Source organism: Teleopsis dalmanni, chromosome 2, assembly GCF_002237135.1.
Source record: "Teleopsis dalmanni isolate 2A chromosome 2, ASM223713v2, whole genome shotgun sequence".
Taxonomy (NCBI): Eukaryota; Metazoa; Arthropoda; class Insecta; order Diptera; family Diopsidae; genus Teleopsis; species Teleopsis dalmanni.
The window spans coordinates 10912076-10938312 of record NC_051847.1 but is presented as its reverse complement, the minus strand read 5'-3'; the positions used below and the strand labels follow the sequence as shown (position 1 = coordinate 10938312).

At 25.1% G+C, this 26237-nt stretch overlaps 2 protein-coding genes across 3 annotated transcripts in view; both read right to left on the bottom strand.

The window, feature by feature from the left end:
• Window positions 1-9729, bottom strand: part of LOC119678377 (mitochondrial folate transporter/carrier) — a 14993-nt gene extending 5264 nt beyond the window's left edge. Inside the window, exons 1-4 of the mRNA XM_038090172.1 lie at window positions 8544-9729; window positions 1917-2070; window positions 1577-1838; window positions 1394-1507 (exon numbers count right to left, since the gene is read on the bottom strand). Of these exons, the coding sequence (XP_037946100.1) occupies window positions 1394-1507; window positions 1577-1838; window positions 1917-2070; window positions 8544-8703 (690 nt within the window). The 5' untranslated portion in view covers window positions 8704-9729. The remainder of the gene's footprint in view (window positions 1-1393; window positions 1508-1576; window positions 1839-1916; window positions 2071-8543) is intronic.
• A 2111-nt stretch (window positions 9730-11840) lies between these two features.
• LOC119678373 (coronin-1C-A) overlaps window positions 11841-26237 on the bottom strand; it is a 33317-nt gene continuing 18920 nt past the window's right edge. The window contains exons 2-7 of one of the 2 annotated variants that reach the window (XM_038090164.1): window positions 21580-21901; window positions 16651-16917; window positions 16187-16600; window positions 15822-16115; window positions 12556-12750; window positions 11841-12476 (exon numbers count right to left, since the gene is read on the bottom strand). In XM_038090164.1, the coding sequence (XP_037946092.1) occupies window positions 12222-12476; window positions 12556-12750; window positions 15822-16115; window positions 16187-16600; window positions 16651-16917; window positions 21580-21777 (1623 nt within the window). In that variant the 5' untranslated portion in view covers window positions 21778-21901 and the 3' untranslated portion in view covers window positions 11841-12221. The remainder of the gene's footprint in view (window positions 12477-12555; window positions 12751-15821; window positions 16116-16186; window positions 16601-16650; window positions 16918-21579; window positions 21902-26237) is intronic. The other variant, XM_038090165.1, reaches the window with a different exon arrangement.

Sequence of the window (26237 nt, the reverse complement as noted above, 5' to 3'; positions counted from 1 at the left end):
TTTTTTGGTTTTGTTTTGTTTCTTTTGGATGAACTGTTGGTTTCATTAAATTTATATATAATATTCATATAAAAAGCAAATTATATTTTTACAAATAAATAAAATTATTTATTTATTTGGTAACTTGCCAAACAAATTCATTAGATACACATTCAAAAGACGTTTCAAAATGGACCTACTAAGCGATAACATCATATGATTATAAGACCAACAAAATTAAAATAATTAATATTCAAAATAAAAAATATATTAATCAACAACCCTTAGCAACAATCAAAAATGAGAGTGGAAGTAATAAATGAAATAAAAATATTAACAAATGTGTTGCTTTTTTCGCAGTTTTATTGCAAACGTTTAGTTGCTAACTTTCCTCTCATATGTTTTTTTGTAGATTATTTCAAAAAACTATAATGAAACTGATAATGTGTTATTTTGTAACATTTTATTTGCTGTAATATTCGCTAAATGCTGTGTTCAAACAAATTGTATTGTTAGAAAATTAGATACTGAAATTCATTTTAAAGATACATTAATGTTTGTATATATTGTGTTGCTAAGTGCAATTTTTTATTAAATTATATATACAACATAAAGAGATAAGGCGCTTATTTTTTAAAGACTTTTTTGTAAACTATTAGGTAAAAAAAGTGGCTATTTATTTTTAATTTATTTCATATAGTTATTTCTTATATAAATATTGCCAAAGTTTCGAAGTTTGACTTCTTCTTTAGGATGGAACAGTGTAACAAACTGATAGTAGAAACACAGGATAAGAACTATTTATACTGCTATATTAATTTCATTATATTAATATGGAAAATCAGATATAAATGATAAAAATAAATGTTGTTGCTTTAGGTAAATATTTATTACCTTATAGTTAATAAAAGTCTGTAGTGAAGAAATGAAATAAAAGCTTATAAATCAGTTTTTTTTATTTCATTATTATATACTATTCTATATAACTATCACCGACGTTTCGAAGTTTGTTTGACTTCTTCCTTAGGGCGAGGTATTATTATAACTAGCGATATTTATTACTTTCACTGGTTCCAGCTTAATTAATCAAAAACTTTAGCTTTTTTTTCATTGATAATGTACCATTTAAAAAATATTTTTTATATATTTCAATATTTTATAATTATACTTAAATTTTTTAAAAAACATATTGTTCACATACCTACTTATTTTAGTTGTTATTCTAAAAGTAAAATTTTGTACTTTTCTTCTTTAAAAGACCATGCAAATGTAATATAAAAAATGCAATATATTATACTCAAAATACTAACACAAAATACTATTATGACATATACACAAAATTCTTAAAATAATATAAATTTTTATGTATACAATTATTTATAACATAACAGATTTAATTAATTCATATACTTACTAATTTCGTATCAATTGGTAATTTTCTATATTCATTGTAATTATTTTTCAACTCTTCATAGACCATAAATTGTAGTGCTCCATGAGAAACACCAAACATGCCGGGAACAAAGCCCTAAAAGTAAATAAATAAACAATGCATAGTATAACCAAATTAATTTAAAAATACTTTTTATATACTTACTCTATATAAACCGCGTACACCTTCCTCTCTATAGATGTGTGACAAACCATGCACCATGCCACGATACTCCACTGCGGACTTACTGCCAGCTGCAACATTTTCTCCACCATACTGTAGGCATAAACGTGTCTTTACAACCCAAATGGGATTTGTCAGTAGAAGTGTAAGTACACCTGATTCAGCTGCTATTAACATATGCATTGTCGGACCAAGTGGTTGTGTGGTATTACCACCCTGCACGAAGGTCTTGATAGTATTGTAACTACACAAAAATTAAAATATAAACATACATATGTATAAGTAAATAAGTTATTTTATTTCAATGTCATTTATAACTCACAACATAAAATATAAACCCCATGATGAGCCCGAACCCCAGACATTTGGTGTTACACCTCTGTATAGACCACGGAAACCCTCTTGCCGAAATATTGTGCTAAAGGCACTACCCAAACCGCGATATTGTGGTACTGCTGCCGTACGGCCATCATTAACTGTAAAATATTATTTAAATAGTATAATTAATTTTGTATAGTATTTGCATAATTACATAAAAACAAAATTAATATATGTATAATGACAATGAAATAAGATTTGTTAAGAACTTTTTGTTTTGATAAAAAAAATCAATTGCTACTTCAAAGTTAAAAATTTGTGTCATAAACTTCTCATATCGGTCTCTTTATAGCTTTGTCATACATGTTTGTAAAAATTCCGTATATCTATTAAGAAATTATTTCGTAGCAATACACACACGGTGTCGATACTTATATATGTATAATCTTCAGCGTGAAGATTTTGTAAATTCATTCCTTTTTTTAATAGAGACGGCGGCACATGACTTGTGTTTTAAAATAAATTAAAATATTGAAAAATGAAATTTATAATTGCAAATATTTTTGGATAGAAAAAATTTAAGTTATAGAATATTTTTCCTCTTAAAAAAATATATCACCTTTGCGAATTACGAAAGCATGTAATTGGTATGTGAAGACTGACAAGATTTCGTTATTAGTTTAGTGTCTTTTCAATGTTTTAGTTTCTTGAAATTAGTATGGTAAGACTGTACATAGAATTCTAGAAAGTCTATATAACATTAATATAATTCAGAACTACTACTAACATATGTTATATAATTTATATACATAATGTATGTTAAGCTATTGCTTAAACTAAAACTTAAATAAAAAAAATTCCTTCCTTATAAAAACAGAAGAAATTCGATGGCATAACGGTGAATTGCTAAGTTGTCTATATTTCTAATAGAAATTATAAATGTAATACTTAGTAATAGGTAAGTAAGGTGTACCCATATACTAATTTATACCAAATTATAAATTGAATGCTGAAAACTTCAAATGAACAAGTTATATACAACGTTTCAAATACAAAACCTATTACCAGTGCTAAATAAGATGTCATGAATTAAACTCTAATCTAAATTTCTAATCCTCTTCGAATTCAAACGTGCCCCTATTTACCATTTCTATTATGAAAACATATTTACTCGTTCACATAAATGGAAAAATTCACTTATAATGTCAAAATGTTAATAATTCTGTGAAATTTATGAAAAATATTTTTTGTTTTTAGCTTAGGTTGAGATAATGTTAATACACGATAATGTGCCGTCATTTGAATTTGTTGATAAGCCCGAAAATAATTGTGCAACAACAAATATTAGCAACAATAACGTCAACTTATAATGTTTGGCCAAGTCGTGCGTCGAGTACAGTCGACGATATTTCGATGAAATTCTACATGTTTTCATTGTTTTCATTGTTTTCGCTAATTTTTATAAAAATAAAATAAAAAACTGTTTTTTTATAAACGCGATCATTTAATAAAAAATAGACTTGTTTTTCAATTATCAACTTGTGACCAAAAAATAAAAATCAGATTTTAATTTAAATTAGCGAAACGTGCAAAATATTTTATAGAAGGTGACTTTTAAAATAAATAAAAAATCGCACGCAATTAAAAAGAGGGGCTCGCCACTTTGTTGGCAACAGCAACTCAACCAACAGGCAATTTTCTTAGTGATAGGAAGTTGTTTAAGTGGGCGTGTACTAGGAGGGGTAAAATTTTTTTTTTTTTTAATTTCATATGTAAAAAAACAAACAACTTATTTATTAACATTTAGTTTTATCAAAAAAATAGTATTTTGTTTTTTTATAATAAAAAATATTTTAGAAGTCATAAGATCGAAAAAACGACCTTCAAAAGTATAGTTAAGAAACGAAAGATTAACCAAAGTGTGTCAACATCATAAAACCTGTTGTATTACGTGTATACATATATTTTGTTACAAGTATATATTCTATGAAAAGACATAACATAGAAATAAATCATCAAAAAGGGTAAAAATTCGATGTCATAAATTATATCTGAAGAATTATTAAAAATTGTAAAGAATAATAAAAGCAATATATAGCTGAAGGTCTCAGTAGCCAAAGCTACATCTATACTTGTTAGTATTAGTTTTATAAACTAAACTATCATTATTAATAAATAAATAAAATAAATAACAGCTATATGAAACATACCACAACACTGCACATTTTACTCTTCTTAATAAAAATATAAGAATTTTGTTTTTAATAATTCTGGACAATTTACCATTTACATATCCAAACATACATACATATACATATATAACTTAAAACAAGGAGAAATTTATAATAAATCCAATTATTTACTCGTTTTTAAACACAATTTACCTTTAAAGTAATACATTCATAATATATGTAATACTTGAAAAAATCGATATTTTTTCTCTTTCATGAAAAAAAAAAACAAATTGATATAAGAATAAGCTCAAAATCAATATACGATTTTTTTATATAGAAAAAATATGGAAAAAAATATAACTCTAGTTTTCCATTGCAACAGAGCGCTAATAACATAGAAGATCTTTTGTACTGAACTGTTTCTTTATTAATATGTAAAAACTTTATAGACAACGATTCTATTATGATAATATGATAGTTTAAATGTAAGATCTATAATGACAATTTCTTTTGTGGTGGTGCTAATATTTTTTGCTTTGTTCTTTTGCAAAATTGTTCTTTTTTAATACATTTTGTGTGAAGTAAACTTTTTACATCGTGAACACTCCTACTGTTTTTGAATTTTAATTAGTGCAACTTATTATAGATTAACGTAAATATGTTAGTTATTATTTAATATACATATTTCCTATTGATATCTTTACTTGTTTTACTATTTTTAGTGATTTCAACTATGTTATGTTTTTAATTAACTTTAAACTTAAGCTTACAAGTAATTTCTTTTTATTTAACCTTACTGCTTTTATATATAATTGTAATCATAATTCTTTTGTTTTAAAATTAATTACAGATAAACTTATATTAATTAAATATGTATAGGTATGTATATGAATTTTTATATTATTTCCATGATCTATAAAAAATTAATACACCATTTTTTTTGTTTTTGTTATATGGATCAAACTTGTATAAATTGCGATAAAAACAAATCAAGTAAATAGATGAGTCACGTTCCAAAATCGTGAATGTATCGCGCACATGGCAACAGAAAACGTGAAAACAAAACTGAAAACATGAAAGAACAACAAATTGCAGTCAAAAAAAAAAAAACAAAAACAATTAGGTACTCTTTCCATCGCTTTAAGATATAAATACGAGTTTCTTTGCGAGCTAATTTTTCGTTGGTATTAGTGTTAACAGTTTCAATGAAAACGGAGAATTTGAAAACAGCTGTCAAAATGTACAGTCGATCACGTGAGTTTTTAAAGAAACAGGTAGACTGAAAAGTATGCGAAATCGAAGAAAAAAAGAATATCTTACATCAATGACAAAAATAACCAAAATTGAAAAAAATATGGAAGAATTTTATGGGTACAAGCGCCTAAATTTGTTTTTGATATTAAAGCAAATATAAAAAATGGAAACAATGGAAATGAAATGGTTTAAATGTCAGGAGGAAAGCGCTTGTAGTGAAGAGAAACACAAACTAGTCTTAAACCGGAACAGTTGTTATTGTATAACGATTAGAGATATTGGCTTCTGCAGCTAATTAACATTACTTCAGATTGTGTTTATGTGAATTTGTAAATACTCACATTTATTAAATACAAAAATATTTGTACAAAAATTTGCTAATTAATTTATTTTTCATTTTGTATTATTCAAAGAAAACATGGTGCGATTTATTTTTTTTTTTTTTTTGTGTAAACAACAATTGCTTTTACCACCGTTATGAGCAATATTTACTTTATACAAAAAAGAAAAACAAAATGATAAAACCCCCCAACACATATTTACGTAGGAGCTGTTATCTTATATAATTCTTATCAAATCTAATATTATTTAGAAAGTAAAGCATTTCCTGCAAAATAACCAACTAAAAAACAGATATAATATTTATGTAAGAGAAGTAAGTACGATTACAAAAACTATTAAAAAATACACATATGTATATTATTTTCAATATGGGAAGTATATCCAACAGTTTATAGGAAAACATATTGTTATTATAACTAAAAAGCAACAATAAACAAATAATTGGATATTTTTTTACTATCGATGCTTATTTAATTTACGATTATGTAGAAAATAACGATAAGAATGAAAACAACAATATTTATATTAAATATATGATAAACAACAATAAACCATTATTGTGCGTAATTATGCAAATATAGCCAGTTTTCTATATTATTGTCAGAAATACAACATAAGCAAAACTGAAAAAAAATCCTATATTAATGACGTATAAAAAAATAATTTATACAATTTTGGAATCACAAACTAAGAACGTGAACACTTATAAATATGTATATTATATACAAAAATATTTGTAATATTGCATATAATTTATATGCACTATAGGAACAGACATATAAAAATTAGCTTAAAGTAATTTAAATCTATTATGAAATTTTCTCATTAATACCAAACAAAGCCTAGTTAAACCGGAAAGAATTAAAACAATTAATCAGAATTCTTTTGCCATACGAATTATAAATTCTCTAGTTCAGATGAAAGATTTAGGTAGTTAATTACCATAAGGAAATTGTTAAAGAACCATCTATTTAGTTTAAACGATGTATCGATGTATTTTAACCCATAAAATGTTTTTACAAATTCATTTAAACATAAAATTAAACTATATTAAATAAAATTCGAACGAAAAAATTAATTGAATACTGTGATAAATTTATATTTGATTATTTTATAACATTTAATATACAAATTATATATAAATGCATATATACTTATGCATACGTAATTTGATTTGTTGCTATCTTGTTACACATGCAGCTTTGCTGAATTGCATATGCCATTTGCGTTCAGCACTTTTCAATTCCGTCTGTTTACATTTTGACTAGTTACTGGTCACTGCATTAGCGCATGAACAAGCACATGTTTCAGAGCATCTCCCCACCCAGCCCACACTTTTCTTTCGATAAATGTAAGTAATGAAAACGAAACATTTTTTCCATGGAACTTACAAATAAAATTTTCCACACTTGTTTTATGTGGATGGCCTAGAAATAAGTATAGGCTAATCCACCATGTAAAGAGAGGAAAGCCCAAATAAATGCAATACATTAATTTTCTTACTGCAGTGAAAATTCAAAATAAAATCAACTCAAAGTTTAATAATTTAATTATGCGATGCGTCATAGTTTATTTAATGTCTACAGACTGTCTAGTCGCACTTTTTCATTGTAGTGATTTGGGAAATAAGTTTATTATACAATATGTATATATACATTTATAAATTGTAACTGATAAGAAATTAAATATGAAGAATTCAAATCAAAATAAAGAAATAAATTAAATTGTAAATAAAATTTAGGAAGAGCACAATGTCAACATCATGCAATGAGTAAGTAATTAAATAAAATCGTGATTAGTAAACAAGTCGCAAATGTATCTATGATTCAAAATTTCAAATTTATATACCATATATATATTTATAAATTTAGGGGTTCGTAATCTTTGAATGAAAAGTACTTAAGAAAATTTATAGATCCCTAAAACTCAAACATAAGATCTTCAGCATTCGCTACAACGTCAAACTAAAGACGATACCTAGCAAAGAAATTATTATTAGTTTTGTCAAAGTATGGCTAGATCACATTATCCATAATTGAAATATATTGACTCTATAGGTACAAACTGATTTGTATCTATTTATTTATTTGATTTTTTTTTGAGTAAATTGAACGCTCAAAAATAGGAAATACCTGCAACCCAAGAAAAAGAAACTACGAATTTTGATGGTTCCAAGAACCGCTGGGTGTACGTCCCTGAGCCACTCGTCAAAGACGATTAAGTGCCGTTCAACATCCCCCAAAGCAGGTATGTGTTTGTTTGACAACGAATTTTGATAATATTGCGTACATAAATTGTAATTAGATTTTAAACAATATATTTATATTGTATTTTAAGTAATCATTTTATACAATATAAGGATAAAAAGTTTTGAAACTACTGAAAAAAATTTTAACGATTATAGCGACTGTGTGTGAAACCATTTATAAATTATTAATATCAAAACATTAACAGTAGCAAAGAATATTTTATATTAAATAGTATAGTCAAAAATTTAAATTATATTTTCTAAGAAAAAACTTTAAATGATTCATAAACTTCGTGTATATACATTGCTTAAAATCTGTATAAAATTATAAAACAGTATTCATTAGCGTTGAGCTGAACATATTATCACATAAAAGTATTCTTTGCTTAAAAATTCGATATAGTAATGTCGAAAATCAAAATATTTAAAAAATTTATGAATTTTAAATCAAATGCAGAACACTATACAATATGTTATATATACAGACGATTTAACTATTGATTTTTTTGAGAACAAGTTATTTAACAAAATTAAGTTTATAATTAAATACATGTTTTCAAATTTTTAAGTATTTATATATATATATTAATATAAACAAATAATTTAAACTTACCAGCAAAACGAATTTTTATTAAGTCCAATGGATGTAGAACCAGAGTTGATGTAACACCTCCAGATATGCCTGCTACTAAATGCTCATATTTGACATGTGAGAAGACATTATATTTGCCTAGACCTTTCGGTGTTATTGTTTTTGAATTGATTGAAGGCATTTTTGAATTTTTTAATTTGTAACTTCTTATATAAAATAATTTTCAAAATACGTATAAAAATAAATAGCGGAAATGCTTGCTCCTTAGCTCTTTTAAGCTTAATAAGTGCTGTGTGTGAATTTTATTTTTGAGTAGACGAGATATCACTTTATAGTGTGTATTTCCTTATTTCCGGATAATGTTTTTGCTAATTATCCTGGTAATTTATTTTGTATTATTGTTATTAACAATTTTATGATCAAAAATTTACTTCGTACATTTGTGCGCGTAATTTTTGTTGATATTTTTGTTTGTTGATTGACATACCAAAAACTATAACTGCTACTAAATTAAATTCTTTGGTCTTAGAAGCAAAAATATATTATATATGGTGGTGATGCTATTTAAAATTGTAATCAAAGAAATCCCTTAATTTTAGTACAAATTTCTTTGGCTAAATTTTCGGAATTGCAACTAGATTCTTTGTTTTTGTGTTCTAAAAATTCGTTAGAATTTTTAATGTTTATTCCACTCGTAGACGCGCTGTACATCTTCCTCTGGTATAAATTGTTGCTATTCTTATATATATTTTTCTTTTTCAAATTTCTAATTTTTCCGTTGCTTTTCAATGGTACACACCGTACTTCTCATGTGTGTCTACTCAAAAAGATGATGAAATAACACTAAGCGAGATAGACAGCTGATCCGTTTTATTTTATTTTATGACTTCGTTTTTTTTCCAACTTTTAATTTTGTTTCAAATTAAAATTATCTTTTCATTTTTTCCAGTTTGTTTTGTGCTTTTCTTTATTATTCGCTTATGTAATTATTATTTTGTACTTTTTGCCATCACTACTTTACTGATTCATATATATTAGTTGTTAAAGATTTATTCAACTTGTTTTGAATTCTTCACATATAATTTTTGTTAACTTCACAAATTTCTAGCCTCCGAACTTCTTTAGTCGACCTACCACACTCTATAACAAAATTGGAATGAACGGAACAGAATAAACGTAATCGAATTCGCACAAAAAGTATGCTACCGAAGTAATTTTCTATACCAAATAATCAGCTGTCAAATAAAACAGGTATGTATGGGGTAGTGTTGGATAACACTTTTTTATTGTGTTTAGTACTTACAGTTTTCAGTTCTATATGAAGCTTTATTTTGTAATGCACATTAATTTTGTTAAAATTTATGTATCATAAATAAGATATTAAAATAGAACCTTAAACTACATAATCAAGATTAATTTAGATACACACAATAAAATTTTTTTTTAAATTTATTATTTTTATTTTTGCTATTTTTAGCTTGCTGTAAAAACCATCATTGACTATTCTTTATATTTTGCTACAATACAGTAATACTCAAAGCAAAGGCTATATATGTGTATTTCATAAGTACTTGTACTAATATTTAAGTATGGATATTTTTAAAGCCTTCGATTTTGCGTGCCCATACATACTGTATTAATATTTAAGTCACCAATTCTTTGAATTGTAAATATTATCATTGTTCTTTTAGTTGTTATTTCCTGGACCTACTATATGACGTGTTAAAATTAAGAACTCAAATATTATTCGAGATGTTTGACGTTTGAAGCATTTCGATGTTCGAATATGTTTGAGCACAGCAAGCCGCTTACAAGTATGCTAACACCATATCTTGTTCAAGTATAGTCGATCTTCGTGAATATCGTAAAACTAGAACACTTTCAAAACCTAATTTTTTTTCATAAATACCTTTTATTTTTGGATTGTGTGAAATATGCTAAATAATAACACAAATATTTTTAAAAATTCGCTGTATTTTTAAATTATTAATTTTTTGTATTGAAATTGGATATTCTAAAAATAGGATTATTGTTTCAGTTATTCAAATTGTTAAAAAAGAGTGAGAAAGTGAAAAAAATGTAAATCATGGCAAAATAGATTCAATAAAGATATCAAGACGTTATAACTTTGCAATTTTTTATTGTTCACTTAAGCACATAAATATTATAAATAAAATATGTTTTTGCTTTGAAAACCAGACAAGTCTAAGAAATATTTTTAAATAAATTTATTAAGAAAGAAATATTTTATTTTAAAATTGTAAAAAATTATTGTTTATTTATTTATAAGCACCTTAGAAGAAGTTATGGCCTTCATTTTATTTAGTTATGCAAAAGCAATTGTATATAATACATAAATGTATGTAATTTGAAAATATCTTATGTCAAACTTATTTATAATAGTTTTAATTTTTTTACTTTTTATATAAAAGATCGGTAGGAAAGTTTATTAATTTATAGTCAAATTTTATAGTCAAATCCTGTTGTATGTAATAATAAGTGAATTGTATGTTTAAAAATAATACAAAAACAAAACAAATTATATTTGTAAAAGAATTTTATTTTATTTTTACTAAACATCATCATTTAACAATAGAAATTAAAAATGTATTTATAATTAAAATCAAATTATTTAATTAATCATCAATTAAAATTAATATACAAATTAAACACAATAATAAAAAAACAATAAACATTTGGAATTTACAAATAACTTTTCTCTTGTTTTACAAAAAAATTATTAAAAAAAAAACTAACACATTTAATACAAAAATTAATAAAAAATAAAATTGGTATAAAAACATATAGTTTTTCTAGAGAGCATTTTTCTAATATACAAGTTGAAATATATTTTACGATTAATATTTAAGTTTATTAAGGTAGTTTTGTTAATTCATTTTTTAATTTGGCATATAAAATCAGTTGCTTGTGGTTAATACACGGGGTAAAATTTTTTTACTTTTACTTTGTGTTTTACTGTTCATATTTGATCAGTTACACTCTTTTACTTGTTCGATTTAAAGCCAACTTATATAATTTTTATATTAAATATTATGGCTAAATTTTATCAAACAATATTTCTTTAATAAAAAATATTTCATAATACATTTTTTTATTTTATCTTTTATCTTTTATTTATTGTTTTTGTTTTTTTTTTGACCCTGCAATTAACCTTTTAATTAGATTGTTAATCATATATTTAGTTAATTTTTTTAATATATCAAAAAATATTTTAGAAAAATAGTTTCCCTATCTTTGCAATCACTTTATTAGTTGTTAAGTATAATTTAATATATAAGCTAGGTATGCGAAATATGTAAAAAATTAATTCTCATTTTATCTTATTAAATATACAAATTTTAATATTTAATATGTTAATAAATGTAGTTTATTTATTGTAGGACGAATTTACATACAGAAAAATTGTTTCGTTTCGACAGAAGTTGATATCATTAAAATATTGTCGATTCAGTGTGAAAATAAAGTAGACTTTAAAGAAGAGAGTTCAACTTCTAATAAAAAACAAAAATTAATTATGGATTTTAGGTATTTTAGTTCTTCTCATTTTTTAATACAATATTTTCATTTTTCTCACTATATCAAATACAAATATGTATAATAAATTAATTTAAAAAAAAAATATATATATTTAAAATTATCAAAAGCGTCGCAGTGCTAAATTCACTTTTAAGTTTACATTCAGACTTCATCTGGCGCGGAGGTGTGGCTATAATCATTGGCACTTTCATTATCTTCTTTGTTGTTGCTTTCTGGGGTGGATTTGACAGCGTCACTGCTGCTGTTGTTGCCGATCTGACTTTTGGCCGCATCGATAGCGTCCGCTTCATTCTGTGAACGTATCGTTGCTTCCAGAGCACGTATACGATTTTCATGTTTCACAATAATTGCTTTAAGTTTCCGTATTTCGTCCGTTATGTCCCGAAGGTCCTTATCCTAATATTTAAAAAAAATTTATAAATTATGAAATTATTTCAAAATCTAATAAACAAAGAATATATATTTATGAAAATACCGTTATTCCTATTTGTGTAGGTCCACTTGAATTGTTATTATTGCTTGCTGTATGATTTCCTCCAATTGCCATACTGCTGGCACTTTTTGATGTGCCCGCCGTGGATTTGTTCAGTATATTCGCTTTCTTCGTCACCGATAGTGATTTATTGGCGGATTGTGAGACGTAACCACCCTGTACAATAGAAACACGATCCTTTTAAGACTTTTTAGTAATTCTGTTCTGTTAAACTTAAAAACAAATAACACAACAAATAACTACGCCACGCAACGTGCGTGTTAGCTTTATGAAAGCGTGCTTGTTTGCGTATGTATATGTTGAAAAACTTTGTATGTATGAATTATGAAAAACGACTGCATTTTTTGAAATGATTTTGTAAAAAATTCAGAAAAAATAAATTCTCTTGGTAAGTGATTTTGCAATAAAATATATATAACACTAATACTCTATAACACTAACCCTCTATAAGTCTCTATTACTAATCCTCAATTGTTTTTAATTTTAGTTAGACATTTTATAAAAATGTGGTTAATTTTTTTTTTTGAGACTGCAAGTACCCGGAATCGAACTCGTGTCCTGCCAAATTTGATGCTCAGAGTCAGTGTCCTTAACCAATTAACCCAGAACCGTACTTGACTTTTATGTTCGTACATTTTTCTGGAATTTTGTTTATTGGTTGTGACAATTAATTTAAATATTTTATTTATTTATTTTGTTTTTAAATTAGCTTTAACACTGAAGTTATTTAATGTGACATTAATCACAAAAATTGTATTCTTCTAGTATTCTCACTAGTAGAAAATTTAACGAGTAGTACTTGACAATTGATGATGGGACGATTGTTTCGACTTTATTCGCCTATGTACTAGTTATTAGTTAACCAAATGTATAGTATACTTTCACACCTTCAGTATTATTTTTTCGAGAGGATGAAATTTTCTTAAATATCTTAGCCTATTCGTATACCAATGGCAGATATCACCAAATTCTATGTCAAACAGAATTATAAAGGATCAAGAAGGCTTACAGCAATCTACTAAAAAGAGTCAAAAATATATAACAAATTCTACTTTCGTCCCTAATCAATGTTCGTTATACATATTATTATACTTCTAATGTTATTATATTTAATAGTAGTAATTTAATTGTTGTCTTTTTTTGCTCTCAGTGTTTACAATTTACTTTCCAGTGTGAATAAGTTTCGTCAGTGTGAAAAGTTAAACATTTTAGTAATTTTAATTTGCTTATATCAACAATTCAATAAAATATACAACAATACAAATTAATAGTAAAAAAGACAAGTTTCATATATATAAAAACTATACTCTATACATATTACTTTTATTCTAATTATTATTAGTACTAATATAGTAATAAATAAACTATTTTATTATTTTTTCAAAACGTTTTTATCACCTGATGAGAAATTATGATATTATTATTCTTAGACAATTTCCTAAGCACCATATTGAAAAAAATTCAGCTATTAAAATAATTTTTTAAATTAACTGATTTCATATTTGTATTATTTTAACATGCAATCTGATTTGTAAGTTGTACATAATATATGTTTTTATCACAAATCAAATGAACTTCTTTGAATCTTATATAATATAAACTAATATAATTCCTAGTAGCATAAAAATTAAAAAAATTAACTGAGCCTCATTGTTACTCTATTAATATAATTTATTTATTGTAACGTATTTTCGAAGTCGATTTGAATATATTTTAGAAGTCTATTTGAATATATTATCTCTATAATAATATGATATATATTTATTCTTATTCTTTTAATACAAAAATAATGTAAAAAATAATTCCTTTTAATAACCTGTAGCACGTTAACTACTTTATAACACAAGAAGCTTTTATAATTTAATGAGCTCTAGTAATACTTTTAAGAACTTTTTCTTGTCTAAATTTATTAGCAAACTACGAAAAATGATACAATCTCCAAAAACATTAAACAATGAATATAATAGCAAATTGCATAGCAAAAACAACGGACAAAATTATAATTAATTTGGTATTTGGAATACAAGTACTTCAATCAAAATAAAATATATTGAATATATCAAATTTAAAATAAAATAAAAAATAATTTAAATTTTTTATAATTTAATAAAATAAAATAATTATAATTAAAAGATACCATTAATGTAAAATTCATCAATGAAAAATTCAGATAGAAACACTAATGAATTGAATATATAAAATTACTTCAATAAATTATTCATTAAATTTAAACTAGATTTATAATAAAATTAAAATTAATCAATTGAAGATTGCTTTCTTTGAATTAAAAAAAAGTGTCTTCAAATCAAAAAAAATTTTTTAAATTTGAATATAAAGTATATAAAAAAACTAATTAAAATAAAAATTAATTTTCTTTTTAATTTATTTCCAATTAAAAGTAGAATACTTTTATAGAATTTGTATAATTTGTATGAATTTAAACAGTTATTTAAATTAATTTAATTTTATTTAATTTTATTTTAAATTAATGTAAGATAAATTAAAAAAAAATAATTATTAAATTAAAAAAAAAAAGAAAATGAATCAAAATCAGATAATTTTACAGTATTTATATAAGATAAATATTAAAAAAAAATTTACTCAATTTATCTAATTAAAATTTAATTTACATGAAATTTAAAATTTAATTTACATGAAATTTAAAATTTAATGAAATTTAAAATAAATTTATAAATAATTTTCTCTGATTGAAAAAAACAATAAATAGCGAAATTTTACTAAATTTAAGTATGAAGAAGTTAAGCAAAGATATTTACCTGTTAGATTAAATAAAATGTTATTTTAAATGAAAAATATGTATAAATTTGGAATAATTTAAGTTTTCAAGAAGTATTAATATGAAAACATACCAATTTCATTATAAGTGATCTTATCATAAATAATTACCGGCCATATTTATAACAGTTTTTTAATTTAGAAATTCAAAATTGATTTTTATTTTTCTAAAATATTTATTTTCTCATTAAAAAAAATTATTATAAATTTCAAAAAACTGAAAATGAATTGAAATTTTAATAAATTATTTAAAAAATATAAATAAATCCTATTAAATATATATATACAAAAAAAAAAAAACGAAATGTAATGATTCATTCATCTTTGAATTCAACGTCCATTTACTTGGTTAAATTATTTGATTTGATTTTTTTGACATTAAATCTAAAAATCTGTATTCCAATTTATCAAATTATTTAAACCGTGTTAAGCTCTTATATTATGTAACTTACTTTTAGGGAAAATGTGACTGGATCGGCGTCCTTTCCAGCTATCCAATCTTCCGCAGTTTGTGCAGCATCTTCAGCAAGTGTGTCTGGATATAAATCTTCCTGGAAAAGATCAGATTTGCGCGGTACTGTCATTGATATAACTTGGCAAAGGCCGTTATTATTGAGGCGGTAAAATTTATCAATTTCACATGTTGTGACATCACAGCCACGTTTTGGCATCATACCAATACCACGCTGAGGATCCGGTGTTTGAAATGTGTTAATATAATGCACAAAAGGTGGCTCTGGTGTAATCTGCAATAAGAACACTTTTGTTAAAAATATTTCTTTAAAACTAAGTGATTTATATTTTCATTGTATATTACCTCAAAATATCGTATAACTGAATCACCTTTACCACAGAGATATATTAAGTTTGTGTCAGCGTCATATAATGGGAACATAACACCGTTTGATGTGTCTAATTCTACCATAACAATTGGTTCATTCAGAGCATCTGGTGCACGTAATGAGTATTGTCTTTCGGAGGAACGATTAAAACCTGTTGTAAAGATAAGTCCATGACGCAGAAACAAGGCACGTGTGGCTTTTGAACCTTCATGACATAATGCTTCACTTTCAATTTCTCCGCTACGTGGATCATATATACGTATTTTTTTATCTTTACAAGTAGTTACTAATTTTGAGCCATCCCAATTAAAACAGGCACTATACACAATGTCTGGATGTGAATCGATATGTACTAAAATTTCACCAGTTCCAACATTCCAAATGACCACCTAAAAAATCATATATCGTTATGGAATTATAAGAATAATGTAACACAAACCTGATTATCTGAACCAGCTGTTAGTAATACATTTAAGGCTGAGGGATGCCATAACACAAGCCCCACACGTCGCTGATGAAATACTAAGTCGACGACGGGTTCTGTTAATGTGCGCGATAAGCCACCATCTGGTATTTGCCAAACTTTTACAACACAATCTTCTGATCCTGAAGCAATTACATTGTCGTTATGCGGACACCAAGCAATATCTAATACAGGACCTTTATGTCCTCCGACAAGTGGATGATCTGCTGCTATACGACCAACCTATTAATAAAGAGAAATGCATTTCCTAAGTTAATATATTTTTAATATTATTCTATACAACTTAATATTTCATTTCAATTTTTGAATTATTGCATGAAACAGAAACCTGACTGTTAAATTATGTACGCCTCCTACACATATGTTCGACGATGTTTTACTTGGTCTATTGACCATCACTGCTGATGTTAACCCAATTATTCAATATTCGCACTGAATTAAATTTTTTTTTTTTTGTTTTTCCTTTTTTTTGTTTTTGTCATTTTTTTTCTTTTTTTAATAAATTCAACATGCGACACTTGTCGTTTAAATGTGAAAAGTGTCTTAAGTAAAATGTTAATGTCTTTTAGTCTGCATCCACATTACAATGAGGAGTAATACATCGAAACGTAAGGTGTCGTGCCGTGACATCATAAATAAACAGGTGGCGAAGGCGTTGTTGAAGAAAGTGATATTAAACTTTTTAAATAAACGTTTAGTTAGTGTAAAAATTGCTATAAAATATTTCTCATCTGTTTACTTAAATTTTATCAGTAAACAGGGTCAAATAAGCAATATCGGGCATACAGCCAAATCTTACTAAAAGAAAAAATCAAAGAGAAATTTAAAAATTGTCAAAAATATATTAACTAATCTGTTTAAAAATATATGGCAGATGTGTGAAAACTCTAGATCGAGATATACCAATTTAAGATGACATGTAGAAAACTGTGCTATTATTACTAAATGTCATTCAAATATTTTGCTAACACTTTTAATTTCTACAAAAATTTCATAGCTTTAAAAATATTAACTTTAAAATTGTTAATAATTTTGCATAAAATGCTTATATGTGAAAAACACTGCGAATTAAAACAAATTTAAAATCCAATACCATTCTTACATTTGGAAAGGTAGAAATTGCAATCACAATTGTTATTATTGATGCATCCCTATTCACTAAATCAGTGCTAATATTGAAAAATACAGAAGGCATAAATATATCTCCAAGTGAATGTTGTTTTAAAAATAAGGTTCCATAAATATGCTAAAAAACTAAAACTTATTAACTCAGTAACTTATATGGGAAGTTTTCAATATTAGAAAATAAGGTCTCCATAACATGGACTTTACGGATACTCCAACATTTTGATAACTATAGCACATGTAAATATAGCTGATAAAATCTGCACATCTGAATCTGAAGCAGAGGTCGCTTACGTTAAGGTTATAGATTTAAAAGAGAGTCTATTTCAGCCCACAAATCTTGGAACTTTAAGATGTATTAACGGCATTTATCAATAATCAGTAGAGTTAGGTATAAGTGGATTTGCAGAACGTAAGTACGAAATCGTAACGAAAAAAACACGAAGACTATAGCAGGCAAAGACTGGATAGAACTGTCTCGTCAATAAGTCTTAACGAGACTAGTCTGTCTAACAGATGAAGTAAAGCATTATAAAAACTTAACTAATTCTGTCATCTAATTTTTTAATTTTGTTATTGGTAACATTGTGTTCTGAGGACATATTGGAACAAAAAACTCATTACTGTTCTCATTAATACTACTTTTTTTGATTAAAAGGCACTTACTTGCTAGAATGTATAATAAATAAATTTTTGCGTTTTTGTTGCAAAAGTGAGATGGTAAATCACTTTAAAGGACAATCAACAGAAAACAGTGATTAATATTCCAAAGCTTCATTAATAAGAAATTGTCGAAAGATAATAATGTATTGATATATAAGAAACAATATTTTAGAGAAGAATTTGATTTAAACTAATGCATTGACTAATGATTAATTTTGGAATGAACTTATATTTGAACGATTTTTCTTTAACACCCTATCTCCCTGCAAATATTGTAAATGTACTGATTTTACAGAACGTTTAAAATACCCGGAATTTATCTAAATACATAAAAATAATAAAGGCAAAATATGCATTTTTTTATAAGGGTAACAAATATGTCTGTTATGGATATTAAAAAATAGTTTAAAAAATAATTTATGAATATGATTATAGAAATTGCAACAAATCACATGCTGTTGGTCACGTATGACGGACTATATTGGTTATATTTATATGAATAACATATAAATCTAGGTATATAGTGTCGTATTTGCTCGTATATTATGGAATTTTATTTATTTATTGTTTGAAGCACATTGCTTGGTTATTTATATTGCTTCGTCATATTAAATGTGAGTAATTGGTTCTTTAACTTTTCTCAAAGTTCAGTTAAGTTATCAAGTTGGTGTTGGTGAATGTATTTTTATGTTGGAACAAAATTATTTTTATGAATTATCTCTAAACTAAATTCACGAATTAAGTAAAACATGAAACTAAAGAATAAATGCTAATGCTAAAAGTAATCCATCTTATAAATTGCGAGTTTTGTGACTAATTTTATAAAGAATGACTAATTAAAACATTTAATTTCAAGTAATTTTTTTTTATAAAGTGAATAATAAATGCAATGGCAAACGTTCACAAACTTTATAAAAAAATAAAAAACATAAATTTCGCAGAAAATAAAATTAAAAACGCACATCGAATGCAAATATATTTTCTTAATTGCGAATAAGACACAAATTATTTATAAATGCAATAATATATTAGCAACTTTTTACAACAACGCCAACGCATCAGATTGACCAGCAGCAAACGATCCAACAGCGAGCCAAATTCTATAATGCCATTGGAGATAGTCACCAAGCCACCAACCAACCAACCAACCGACCGACCTATTTTTAAATGATCCATAATTTGTAACTTTTTTAATGCTTAGCGATTATTTATTTTAATTTTAATTTTAATTTTTAGAAAGTGATTTCTTTTTTCTTTTCCGTTCAGAATGACTTTTTATAAATAGATTTTTTCGGGCATGTTTAAAATTGAAATTTAATTGGCAATTGCCCAATAATTGAGGTAACGCGCGCAAAAATTATAAATTAAAATAAGTGAAAAGAAGAAAAATAATTAAAAAGAGGAATATATAAATAAATTTATTTTAAATATACATTTGTTTTATATAGAAAAACTGAATTAAATATAAGCACTTTTCCAAATAAAGCATTGTTTGCTTAAAATTTTGAAAATGCTTATTTTGCTTAAAAATTATATTTTTGGATTATTTTATTTGGGCCGATCGAAAATTATATTTATATTTATTAATAAAAAAATATTTATATTTAAAAGATATTAATATATAAAAGTTGTTAAATGCTTGTAGGGAACTAGATACAACTTGATTTCCGTAGAGGTGACCATGCATAAAGTCCACTGGATCCATACCGATTACTAGATTAAAGTTTATCTATTGCAGAGTGATAAAGTCAACATTGTTTAAAATGATTGTATTTCTTACAAATTTCGGAAAAGTAAAATATAAAATTTTATGCTTTTCTTTAGTTAATTATTGTGTGTAATAAACTCTTAGGGTAGGTCTATGAATCTCTCTTGGTAAAGATGTACTCATTTTTTTTGTAGAGACTAATAGTGTAGCAGTATAGTGAAAATATTTGCCACGATGAAATTATCTAATATAAAAACGATATCCATATCTAGATTTTGAGATTAATAACAAGTGAAATCAAGCATGAAATCATTTTTTCATACTTAGAAATCACAACAGCAGATGTACAGCCATAGCGATCATATATTAGGCCCAATTTTATATACTGCCATATACTCAGGATCTACTCCTGCTAATAGCATTATTCTTGCGAAAACACATTATTCAAAGTAATGTGCTAAGACGCATTGTAAATACACTGTGATATATCAGGAGCACTGATCTTCATCGCGATAATACAGTTTATTAAAAAAAAAAATTAGACAAAGACTGGTTGTAGTAGACTTATAGGCCTGTAAAATAAGAAGCCAAAAATCTTCTTATTACTTTCAGGAACTGGTTGTAATGTTAACAGTTAATGTTATCTAGTTAATGTTTGATTATAAAACAAAAATAAACGAAAATATAGAGAAATCAGCAACTGCATTAGAAGGCATTCATAATTGGTCCCAAATGTTGTCCGGTATAGGTTCTTTTAATACTCATCATTGACGAATGACTGTCTCTCAATACTCACATAGAGTTTCATCATTTTCAGGAAAGGAGTTGAGTTAATCTATAGCTACAACAAAAACAGCCCACTACAATTGAATATCTAGTCGATCACAGTCTTTGATTAAATTTTTTAAAGTCTTATAGAGTAGTTTGTTACGAAGCCATGGTATGATAGAAAATATTGCATAAGTAGATAAAATTGAATCACTAAATAGCTAGCCGACAAAAGGAATGCTCTTCTTACAATTCTCTATATTAAATCACTTAATACTGATTTAGTCTTTCATGCTATTCTTTAACACGAGTATTCCGGAATCGATTGACATTACGCTCAAGTTTCTATCTTCTTCTTGTAATAGTATGAAAAACTATAATATATATATTATTAAGATGGTTGGAAAGCGTATGCCAAGTTTTATAAATTCTATATTCCAATGAAACTTTCTTTATCGGAGTGCGTTGTGATACACGAAACATTTTTCTGTAATTGAGTACTTTTTATATGGATTGAAATTTTTTTATAACCATTCAAAACGAAAAATATAGTGTCTTGATAAATTTAGATGTACTCTAAATAACAAAAATATTTTAAAAATTTATTCATTTGTACTTACTTTATTATGAGGAAGGACAATAAATGCTCCGCCTCCTGCTGATTCGACAATGATGGCTAAAAATTTTGGATTTACCGCACAAAATGTTGAGTCCCAACTACTTTTTGAAACGCGTATATTATCGTAGCATTGTTCACGTTTCAGTGCTTGGCCATAGACGTGGCGGAATTTCGAACTTCGTACAACACGAAATGACATTGTTTTCTATGCGTGAGTTTGAGGTGTTCAGTTGCTGTCAGTGAATAATGAAAATAATTTGTATTCCGGTTCTTCCTTCACAGTTTTGTATTAGAAATTTCAATTTGACCAGAATTGAAGTATTCTTCAAAAAAAAAAAACATAATAGAACATAAATATATGTTAATTAAAATCAATATTGATACTATTTTTAAAGATATTATAATATATTACTAATAAATGGCAGAAAAACACATTTCTTTTTGATTATGAAATTTATGTGTGTATTTATTTGTAATTTGCATAAATTTTTATTTTTAATCACTTTAATATTTATGAAGATAAAAAACTCTAATTTATTCGAATACAATTAATTATAATACACCACATTTTTTATTTATAACAATTTAAAGTTAGGAACAATATTTTGAAGATATTGTTTGTTATTGTTTTATTTAATATTATTTACAAAAATTTTAAATAAATAAAATTGTCTTTAATCGTTATTTAAGCAGAGTTAATAGTTAATATAGTTAATTACCCATTTTTCGTAAATTCAAAAGACTTTAATAAAAAGTTCTAAAATTACTTTTAAAATCTATAACCTAATTTGCTAATAAATGATTCATTCAAGAGTACAACGGATTTGCATGTTCTACATGCTTTAAATATATCAAAAATTAATCTTAAACATAAATTAAATGAGTTGAAGTCTCATAGAGAGGCTTTCTATACTTTTCACTTGCCGACTTGTCACCCAATGACTTCTTCTTGTTCCCATACATGATGATGATGGAGACATCATCATGGAGAATACTTTGAAATACAATAAAACCATTTTCACTGATTAACCACTATATTTTTATTGTTAGGCACAAGACTTAAAAGGCTAAAGCTGCCTTCTATTTGATAAAGGAAAACAAGATTTCATACGATTTTTAGCTTATATTCTGAACTTAGAAAACCAAAGAAACATTACTATATATGTATTAGGAGTAGTAACTGGGTATATTTTTATTTATTTTTTGCAAGATTTAAAAGATAATAAATATTATTATAAGCAAGAACGATAAATGCCCTTAGCTTATATTTGTATATATTTGTAATATATAATATTCATAATATAATATTCTTCGTTTTTATAAGATAATAATAATGATATCTTAATACAATCAAAAAATAATATTAATAATATGGCAGAGTTAGTATGGTTAGCCAATAATTCAATTAATTAAAAATAATATAAAATAATTTTTTGTTGTTGTAGTTCTCTACTTTCCGAAACCTCTTTACTTAATAATATTTTAATTTAATTTATCTAAGATCTAGTTTCGAATATAAGTAACTGATAAGATGAAAAATTCTATAAAAGGTTAAAGAGTAATACATTAATAAAAATTTTACACTATTTTATGAATACAATATATCAATATTTTTTGTACGTGATAAATTGCTGCTACTTTGAATGAATAATAGCTTGATTATTTATTTTTATATACTTTTTCTGAATTTATTTACCATAGATGAGGTAAGATTTTATTAAATTAGATAACAAATTATGCAAATATATGGCTATCAACTGAAATCATCAATAAAATTTGATTAGATAATATTAATAGTTCACACGAATAAATAGTTTGATCTTACGATATAAAAAGAATATACATAGTATAAAAAACTAAATTTATAAATAAAAATTAACAAATATAATTTTAAAATACAAAGTGTTTTTGAGATTTACAAAATCTCTTCTAGCATTTCATTAATATAATAATAATGATGGATTTTGAATGGATTTATCATCTATACATACGTATATGATTCTACTGGAATATTTTAAATACAAGAGATCCATACCAAAAAGAATTCTAATAAAATTATTAATAACTGTTTGTAGTTTTTATTTAAAAAACGTCAAATTCTAAATATAGATAGAAAAAGTGGTTACAGGCGTATTTACAAAAAAAGATAAAAAAATTAGGTGGAAAAGTACTATATATAACAATAAAAATTATATATACATATGTATATGTTGATGGGTAATAATATTTTTATTATTCTTTTTATATAGATTAGGAAGTAGGTTACCTCCGGTATTACGAAATAACAAAATATTTTATTTTTAGATATTTTAAAAAGTATAAAAAGCATCATTTAAATTAATAGTACGTTTTACTCTCATAAAAAGATTAATTTAATATTGTTTTATATTAAACAATCTATAGTTAAAAATATTTGTACATTTAAATATGTAATGTATTCAGTGGTATTTAGCTAAATACGAAATTAACAAATACTAAGCAAGTTCGAATCATAGTTCTAATTAACTCCAAACTAAAATAAACATTTAAATATCCATAAAAGCAATTTAGTAGGAATCACAACTTTTTTAATTATTGCTTATAATAAAGTATTAAATAAAGTATTAAAATTATTTTGACCATTTTACAAAGTTCTCTAAAATAATATTAATTATAATCTATACAATGTACAAATATTTTTATTTTTAGATATTAAATCATGATATAAACAAATATTTATATCTCAACTTTCCTGTGCAATAAAATTGATTTAATAATTTAATTTCCTAAACAAATTTAAAATAGACTTTACGTCTCAGAAAATAGTAGTACTAATGTGTGTTTTTATTTTATATTATTTAATTATAAATTTATCTTTAAATGCTCACGTCAATAAAGAAAATTCTAAAATATATTATTTATACACCTGCTGCCAATGATGACTGCTGAAAAATATGATTTCGATATGCACAATTTTTATAACACCTCAGATTGCTTCAAATATTTCTAATATACGGATATCACCTCCATATATTAGAGATCTACTCCCATAAATAAGAATTGTACTGGTGAGGAGTCTATTTTATATATTTTCCGGCATACAGGGTATCATATAGGATAATGCTTGATAAGCAGCTGTAAGGTGCTTAGACTACTATAGTGTTTCGGTTTATTTTATTCTATCAAGCGTTTGCAGATAGTTAGGCCTGTATTTTTACCTGATTTCTTAATCGTATTGTAGTATTGTGAAGTGATCAATAAATCTGTAAAGTTTTACAAATGAACTATGTATTTTTACTGTATTAGCTGATATTTTCTATATTATCTATATTTTTGTAAAAGTGCCCCTAATACTGACATTAATATGTGAATATGTAGTGATAGAATTGATATGTACTGACATTCTTACTTGGGCGTACAAGCACTCAAACATTAAAATAACAATTAACAAAACAGCAGAAATTAAGTTTAAATAATACTTAAAATGCTTTAAGTATACTTATGTGAAATATGAAATAATTATTTTCTTTAAACAAATTTCAATTCCAAAAAAACAAAACAAAAAGTTCTGAGTCAATTGATAACTTTATATATGTAAATTATTGTAGTCTTACAATTAATTAATTGAATCATGAACATAAACTTAGTTTTTTAAAAATAGCAATTAAAAAAAATATGTTTCAAATTTATGTTTTTATAAAAAGTTAATTCCTTTTCAAACAAAAAAGTGCTTGATTACTAATAAAAGTATTTGATAACAAAATTACGAATGAATATTAAATCTGTTTTTATGTTTACAACGGAAACTGATTTCGTTGCATGACAACTTCAGGAATTTTATTTCTTTCCTGATAAAATATAATTTTATCTTAAAGAAGTAAATTTACGTCAAATTTACCCTTTCTTATGATTTATATTCACAAAAGGAGAATTAAAAAATAATTTAAAAATACTCTTCTATATAAAAATCTCATAACACCAACTTATATTCTTGAATATTTAAAAAGTTTCAACAATTCTATAGGTTAAATTATTTACTACAATAAGCTTTAATTGTAGCTACAATCATTTTCTTAACATATTTAAATGACATACACAAAGACAATAGTTAGATAAAAATAATACGTTTCTAGTAATTATTCATAAATAGTTGTGAACTTCAATCAATCAAGGTATTAACATTTTAAAGCAAATTGTTTTGAATTAAAAAAATTAATAAATCATATAAGTTGCTAAGCAAATTGTTACAAGTAATGTAGATCTAATTGATTACTTATTAATAATGAAAACTTCAAATAGAAATGTTAAGTTATTGTAAATATCATCTTTTTTATTTATTTTGGGCTTATGACATTGAACTCTAGGGAACTACTACGTATAGATACTATCCAACGTTTTCAATCAAAAAATCTTACAATAATCTCAAATGCTCCTAGATATATAACAAATGAATGTATACACCGTGATCTGAACATCCCCGTAGTTATAAAAAGTCAAGACAGAAATCACGAAAAACGTATGCAATATTTACTAACTATTTTGTTTTTGTAATTATAGCAGAAGGAATCTGTAATCTGTGACCGACTTCAAAAGACGGATGTGCTATTGAGTACAGTCCATTCAAGCCCACAATAATTTTAAGTATTCAGCCACTTACTCTTGAACATTGTTCATTATTTA